Source organism: Triticum aestivum, chromosome 4D (assembly GCF_018294505.1).
Source record: "Triticum aestivum cultivar Chinese Spring chromosome 4D, IWGSC CS RefSeq v2.1, whole genome shotgun sequence".
Lineage (NCBI taxonomy): Eukaryota > Viridiplantae > Streptophyta > Magnoliopsida > Poales > Poaceae > Triticum > Triticum aestivum.
In genome coordinates this window covers 479782885-479791289 of record NC_057805.1, presented here as the reverse complement: position 1 = coordinate 479791289, position 8405 = coordinate 479782885, and the positions used below count along the sequence as shown (strand labels likewise).

At 43.5% G+C, this 8405-nt stretch overlaps 1 protein-coding gene across 1 annotated transcript; it reads left to right on the top strand.

The window, feature by feature from the left end:
* The first annotated feature begins 5056 nt into the window (after positions 1 to 5056).
* LOC123100427 (inorganic phosphate transporter 1-2-like) lies at positions 5057 to 6603 on the top strand. The gene has a single exon (XM_044522365.1). It carries the CDS (start codon positions 5101 to 5103, stop codon positions 6601 to 6603), a length of 1503 nt encoding a protein of 500 aa, XP_044378300.1. The 5' UTR covers positions 5057 to 5100.
* Positions 6604 to 8405: the final 1802 nt, after the last annotated feature.

Below are 8405 nucleotides of genomic sequence, written 5' to 3'. Positions count from 1 at the left end.
CGAATTTTTTTGAATTTTTTTATTTTCAAATTTCTGAATTATTTTAACCTTTAATCTCTAATCACCACCCCTCATCATTACTCAATTTATCCTCTAATCTCTAATCACCCCTCATCATTCCAAATCATCTAACTTCCCGGACAGTCACCCATCCTCTCACTACTCCAGCCTGAGCACGTTTAACTTCTGGGTTCTATTCTCCCTCGTTTCCAAGTCTGCACTTGTTGTTTTCCTGACAATAGTAAGATGTCAATCCTATTAACCCTCAGGAATGTAGCTTGAGCATGACGTGACACATTTCACTGTTTGAGTTTGAAACTATTGTTTTAAAAAACAATAATTATTTAGTAACACTAATATTTTCTGGAATAATTAGTTTGACCAGATTTGACCAAAATTCAAAAAAACTGAAATAATTATTTAGTAACACTAGTATTCTAGAATAATTAGTTTGACCATTGTTTGACCACAGATTGACCACAGTTTGAAATTTTTTGAATTTTTTTGCCTCTCCAGATCTTAAAAGCCCCGTAACTTTTTTCTGTTAGGTTTTTGAGGATTTTAAAAATGTTTAACGAGGTTCCCCCGTTAAAATCGGATGTAACTTTCCGAGTAGATGATTTTTCATATAAAAATATTTTAATCCGAGTTCGTATGTAAAAGTTATGCCCATTTTACAAATTCCAGAGAGATTTTGCAAATAAAGTCGAAATTCATATTTGTAAATTTTCCCAACAACTAGACCACATATCACATGGGAAACTTATTTTATTTTATTTTTTTGACATTTCCATCATTTTCTTTTGTTTTTTCTAAAACTGAAAAGGCGGTCCAGGGGGTGTGTGTGTGTGTGTGTAGAGTTTGAAAATGGGACCTTTAGTACCGGTTCGTGCCATGAACCGGTACGAATGCCTCAAAGCCCATTAGTACCGGTTGGTGGCACTAACCGGTACTAATGGGCATCGCACCCTTTAGTCCCGGTTCGTGGCACCAACCGGGACTAAAGGGCCCAGGTAAACCGGGAATAATGCCTTAGCCGCACGAACCGGGACCAATGCTCACATTAGTCCCGGTTCGTGACTGAACCGGGACTAATGTGAATATTGCCCTGTGACGAAAGCCCTGTTTTGTACTAGTGTAGTAAATGGGATCATCATACTTCAACAAAAATAAAAATGAGCTTCCAGTAACCGCCAGAGAGCCAAACGTCTACCGTGTTTAAAAATAGTTGATGAATGCACATGATTGACATCTAATATATGCAGTGCAACGTCATATATTAATTACACAAAACATTCTTATCCCGCTAGATGTCTTTCGTTTCTCTAATATTTATTAAGATAACTATAATCGATAAATGAAATGTTTTGGATTCCTTCTAGTGAAAATTATCAAGTAGTATGAGCGATCGTTTGCATATCTCACTGACTGGACAAAACTTTATTTACGCTATTTGACACTATTAATTTCTTCATTGAGCTGTCATTGATAATTTCATTTCTTATGTCAAGTTTGCGGTTGTTGTGATGCCATTCTATTTGCTTATTTAAAGCTGTTGTAGATAAGAGATGTTGTTATAGATAAGACTTCGATAAAATTCTCTCCCCATCAATGACTGTACTCTTATACATTTCGTCCAAATATTTTTAATTGCGTAAACTACGACACCATGAGTTCCACAGGTAAGATTTTTCTTCTCGAAAAGGAGGATGACCCCTGGCCTCTCCATCTGGAAGATGCATGCAGCCATTTTATTAATTATTCACAAATACCCTACAAAGTAGTACATCAGTAGTCTGAAGCCACCATCTTAGCAACATCCGTCGCTATTCCTATCCACATGATGAAGGGGTGCCAATAATCTGAGCCTAATACCAAACAAACATCGCACAAATGCCTACCATCTAAAGCCGGAGGCCCCAACCAAGCCACATACTAGGTTATTTGGCGCAAACCGGTCTGACGCACTCTCATATATCGTCGCCGCCGTCTTCCACTAATCCATCTTCAGAGAAGGTACTAACACATCAACCTTGCCAGGCCTGCCGTCGACGCCCCAGGGTGCCAGACAACGCCTCCTCCCTGCGTGCGTCCATCATCACAAATCCGTCGCCGGGGCCCTGCCGCGCCACGCCGCCGAGACTCCACGTCGTCGATGCGTCACTTGGAATGCCGCTCCACCGCTGGGACCGTCCACTGGCCCCTCAAGCCAATACACACCTCCAAAGACGCCCCCAAGGATGCAACGACACAAGTGCGCCGCCGTCATCCAATCGATTGATCTTGGGCTAACGACGCCGAGGGCGTCACCATCACCGGCTCGGGCCACCGACCGAAGACCAGGTTTTCACCCGGATCTGTCCCATGAGTATCCAACCGACAACATGTGCACCGTCCAGACCGCCTTCAAAGCCCCAGATCTGTCCACCCAGATCTGACGACCATCCACAACAGCACTGCCACCATGGGAGCCCTAGCACACCGGCCACTGCCTGCGTGTTGCCACCACTGGAGCTTGGGAGAAGGGCCGCCACCCCACCTCGCCAAACCGCGAGAGCCACCGTGATGAATCCCGCGCGCTCGTCACCGTCGCTAAACCGATCCAATCCGGAGCCAAAGACACCAGATCGTCGGTGCAGATGGAAGGCCCCTCCCCGTCGCCTCGCTGGAGCGGCGCGGGAGGGTTGGATCGTGAGGAGAGGTTGGGGCCCTTATTGGCAGGAGTGGAGACCCTTATAGCTAGCCTTAAGATGGTAAGATTGTAGGAGTGGAGACCCTTATACCGCTCTTATATTAGAGGGAAATACACTTTGAAACCTGGTTGTATATACACCCTGTATGAGGTTTTTTTTAATAAATAAACAAAAGGTCAAAATAGTTTAGAAGGTTTTTTGGAATAAACTTGACTTTCTTTTGCACTAGTATATAAATTTTCACGAAAAAAAACCAACGCCGACTTCAGGGCAAAAAATACAAAATTTATTTGCTATTATAGGTCACTATTCACACTATTTTAGCCAAAACTTTGTCTTTTTTGAAAAGAAGTCAAAGGGGGATTTTCTTTTTTTTTGGAATTTTTCTCACAAGTAAAATGGAAGGTCAAGTTTATTTCAAAAATAGTTTCAGAATTTTTGACTTTTTGTTGAATTACTAATTATTATTTTTCATATAGGGTGTAGATACGCCCAGAGAACCAAACGTCCGCTTCCGCACCCTTTATAATTATAATTATAACTGTATTATCGTGGAGACCAACACCGTGTGAAAGCTGTGTATACTGCAAATTAGTACTACAAACTAGTGACAAGTTGGCAAGGTTCCACCGCATAATCGGATCTTCACATATTATTCTCCCGCCGAGAATGTTTTAAATAAGCTAAGTACTGTCTGCATCAGGTTCTGGCCTCACGATGATCTAATGCCGCAGCTATATTATGAGCTGTGATTCGCCGGACCGATTGCAATTTGGCAAAGAGAAACGAAGAAAGTGGGAGGATGCAAGACAACAATTTAAATAGTACGGAGCACGGCTTTCAATGCTGTGCTCTTGCTGCTTAATCTGCATATGTTTAGGAGTAGTTTGTTACAAAAAACTGTTTAGTACTTTAGTTTATATTTCAGATGACCAATGTTTATATGGCTGCTGTTGCTATTTGTACTGAGCGTTGTCTGAATTCTGAAGTTATTTTCCTTTGTTTCTGTGACAACTATTTCATGCACCAAAATTTCTTCATGTTTCCTATGTTAGAACCAAAGATTAAAATCGCGGGCAAAGGGAAATAGCGGAAGGAAAGTTTGCCGCGATCGTTAAGGAAGAAACGGCGCGATCTCCGGCGATTGCGCGCGATCTCCCGCGATTCTGGGAAGGAATTAAATCGCGGGGCTGATTTCACGCGGAGATAGCGGCGTGATAGCGGTCTTTTCGCCGCGATTTAAAACTTTGTTAGAACCAAACAACTTTTAATACATATCCCTTGTTTGCAGTTCATGTAGAATTCAAGTCAAATAACACAAAGTACAAGACATGTTTAACACCATCCACCTAATCCTTCAAAAAAATTTCCTAATCCTTTAAGAAAATTTCTACGTTTTTCCTGTGCTAGAACCAAGCAATTTTTATGCAGATTCCCGTGTTCTCTATTCATGTAGAACTCAAAATTGTATGGCATCGCAATTCTACATTTTTGGCTATGCATTTTTAGTATCACGTGGACCAACGAGACCCTTAATCTGTATGTTTATTTGCTTGTATACTATATAAAAACTATCAATGTTTTGAAACATGTGGGTGCTGCATTCTATTTTGTTCTGAAACGTATCTGAATTCTGAAATTGGGTTTAGCAAGCGTTGAAGAACAATTTCAAACATCGTATTTGTATGACAAGCTATCTCAGAAATACTGAAAAGACCGTATGTGGCTATGTCTGGAGGACCTAGCACTGCATATCCATTTATCATCAAAATTCTGTATTTTCTTGCTTTCCTCTGGCCTACTGAAACCGGCGGTGCGCTTACCTTCTTCCTGCCATACCATGTAGGTACGGAGGAGAGACAAATTAACTCCATCTTCAAGAAAGTCACAAATCCATGGTTGTAGTGAGAACATAAGATACAGATCATCGTATGATCTTGACCTTTTCTCCCAAAGCTTGCTTGTGTCTGTACATTCTGTTCCTTTCAGGTATATTCCCAGCATAACCATGATCTGGTTTCAGTATTTTTATCCCCACAATTCTATAGTACCGAAACTCAAAGGTCAAACCTGAAAACTAAATGTTGGCATTTCTTAACAATCCTTCTAATAATAGAAATGCACATAGCTGTAGCTCTCAAGGCAAGACATTTGACTCTACGTATATTTTTGTAAGAACCATCCTGATATGTACAATCCGTTGTACTTGTAAGCGATGCCGTAATAGGCAATTTTATACTTACAACTAGCAATGTTGGATTGGCATACCACAATATTGTATGTCTTCACCCTGGATTATGCCTGCTATATATACGTATTAGAAGCACCGTACAAAGCACACAAACAAGAGAGAACCAGAAGAAGTACAGAAGGGGGCAGAAGTTTAGTTGAGAGATCGCCGGCGGCCATGGCGACTGAACAGCTCAACGTGTTGAAAGCACTCGATGTTGCCAAGACGCAACTGTACCATTTCAAGGCGGTCGTGATCGCCGGCATGGGCTTCTTCACGGACGCCTACGACCTCTTCTGCATCGCCCTCGTCACCAAGCTGCTGGGGCGCATCTACTACACCGACCCTGCCCTCAACGAGCCCGGCCACCTCCCGGCAAACGTGTCGGCCGCCGTGAACGGCGTGGCCCTATGCGGCACACTTGCCGGCCAGCTCTTCTTCGGCTGGCTCGGTGACAAGCTCGGCCGCAAGAGCGTCTACGGCTTCACGCTCATCCTCATGGTCCTCTGCTCCATCGCGTCCGGGCTCTCGTTTGGACACGAGGCCAAGGGCGTAATGGGGACGCTATGTTTCTTCCGCTTCTGGCTTGGCTTCGGCGTCGGCGGCGACTATCCTCTGAGCGCCACCATCATGTCGGAATATGCTAACAAGAAGACCCGCGGCACCTTTATCGCCGCTGTGTTTGCCATGCAGGGGTTTGGCATCCTATTTGGTACCATTGTCACGATCATCGTCTCGTCCGCATTCCGACATGCATTCCCTGCACCGCCATTCTACATTGACGCCGCGGCGTCCATTGGCCCGGAGGCCGACTACGTGTGGCGCATCATCGTCATGTTCGGCACCATCCCGGCCGCCCTGACCTACTACTGGCGCATGAAGATGCCCGAAACTGCGCGGTACACAGCACTCATCGCCGGCAACACGAAGCAAGCCACATCAGACATGTCCAAGGTGCTCAACAAGGAGATCTCAGAGGAGAATGTGCAGGGTGAGCGTGCCACTGGTGATACTTGGGGCCTCTTCTCGCGACAGTTCATGAAGCGCCACGGGGTGCACTTGCTAGCGACCACAAGCACTTGGTTCCTGCTCGATGTGGCCTTCTACAGCCAGAACCTGTTCCAAAAGGACATCTTCACCAAGATCGGGTGGATCCCGCCGGCCAAGACTATGAATGCATTGGAGGAGTTGTACCGCATCGCCCGCGCCCAAGCGCTCATCGCGCTCTGCGGCACCGTGCCCGGCTACTGGTTCACCGTCGCCTTCATCGACATTATTGGGAGGTTTTGGATCCAGCTCATGGGATTCACCATGATGACCATTTTCATGCTCGCAATCGCCATACCTTACGACTACTTGGTGAAGCCAGGGCACCACACCGGCTTCGTCGTGCTCTACGGGCTCACTTTCTTCTTCGCCAACTTCGGCCCCAACAGCACAACCTTCATTGTGCCAGCCGAGATCTTCCCTGCGAGGCTCCGGTCCACATGCCACGGTATCTCTGCCGCTACCGGTAAGGCGGGCGCGATCATCGGCGCGTTCGGGTTCCTGTATGCGTCGCAGGACCAGAAGAAGCCCGAGACCGGCTACTCACGGGGGATCGGCATGCGCAACGCACTCTTTGTGCTCGCAGGCACAAACTTTGGGCCTGCTCTTTTCCTTGTTGGTGCCAGAGTCTAAGGGCAAGTCGCTCGAGGAGCTCTCCAAGAAAAACGTCGGCGACGACGACACCATTGCTGCGACTGGTGTCTAGAGACATGCAGGTGTACTTGCACAATCGTGCATTGTTGGTGTGCTTGATTTGCTTTTTTGTGTTCTATTTTTGTTTTCTTTGCCGCGACCACTTTCTAAATTTCTAGTGTTGTAATGGTGACAATGTAATGCGTACACTGTAACAGTGATTCAAATTTCAATTCTGAAAAAGTATATCATTTGTACTCCCTCCCATTGTTTCCCATGTCATCGATTATATTTAAGGTTTTAAAACATACTGTCAATCATATTGTCTTCTTCAACGTGCACTTCGTTGTAGCCAATGACAAGTTGGACAACACATACACGCAAGTAATATGGTTATTATCCACACAAGGAGCTCTATCATTGTATTCCTCTCTTAAACATTGAGAAGGAAAGAAAATTCTACTCCCTTCGTCCCATAATGCCAGACGTTTTTTGATACTATACGTTTTTGACACTACATTAGTGTTAAAATACGTCTTATATTATGAGACGCAGGGAGTACTTTTGGTCTTCACACATTAGATCGATTAACTTATACTACCCAACGCCTGGAAGATGACAATAACCGCAGTTTTTTTGTCATTTTGAACATGAAAATAGGATGGATGCCAATAGATTAATTCTTAGGGCGTCTATGATACAACCATGTGATTTTCCTGAAGATATTTCTAAAGTTGGCTCAGTTTTCTATACTACTTAAATTGTATGAATCTCATTAATATTCTAGACTAATTTGTATTTTCTCATTTCCTTTTACTGTCTACTGGATTTATTTCCCTCCTGAAAAAACGTTATTTAGAAGTACCTTAAAACTAGTAAAATTCATGGGTTAAGGTTTTAGCTTTGATACGTGTAATCCAAATTCTGCCAGTAGTTGAGAGTAAACATTTCCTTTTTGCTTTAAAAGATGAATCTGTTGTGAAATGGAAGATGTGAAAGCTATAAGTATACCTCTTCTTTCACCTTTAATCATGAATGTTCTCTTATACTCCAGTGTAATCATCTTAACTTGCTCAAGAAAATAATGAGTAGCCAAATGCCCAAATATCTTCAAGAGGCCAACTAACTAAATTGTTAGGGCCCACCAGGTTAAGGGACATCCAGTGAGCTAAAAGTCCACTATTTTTCTATGAGTTGACAGATGTATTTGAATCAATCAGTCATGATACTCACTGGAAGTAGTATGAGATCGGATCATTGAACCAGACCGTACCAAAGTACCCCCTCCGTAAAAAAATATAAGAACTAAAAGTCCACTATTTTTCTACGAGTTTAGATCACTATTTTAGTGAACTAAATGCTCTTATATTTATTTACAGAGGGAGTACTAGCGAGAATATGATGACCACAGAATACACATAATGTTCCTGTCGCAGCCGACCTCCTGACTTTTCTACTATGTATACTTTTATGGTAAGCCAATTATAATCCCATCAAAGTATGTTGAATTCATAATAGTGAGAACTGCCAGCACCTTAATAATCATGGATTATCTGTTGAACAACTGTACGAACAACAACTTAATAGTTGGCTTGCTCAACATCCAGCTGCTGCAGACAATGGCAATGCTTGTGGTAGCCAAGGTGTTGACATTCATGATGTTGATGTTCAGATTGAAGTTGTGTGTGTGTGTGTCGGGGGGGATGGCATTTTATCTTGGAAAAGGAGGAATGCATCTGAATGATGCAGGCAATCATATTATTAACAAAAATATCGCACAAAAGGTCTGTGATACAAAACTC

Coding starts and splice junctions, on each gene's coding strand:
- LOC123100427 (XM_044522365.1), top strand. CDS start 5,101: ATGGCGACTGAACAGCTCAACGTGTTGAAAGCACTCGATGTTGCCAAG.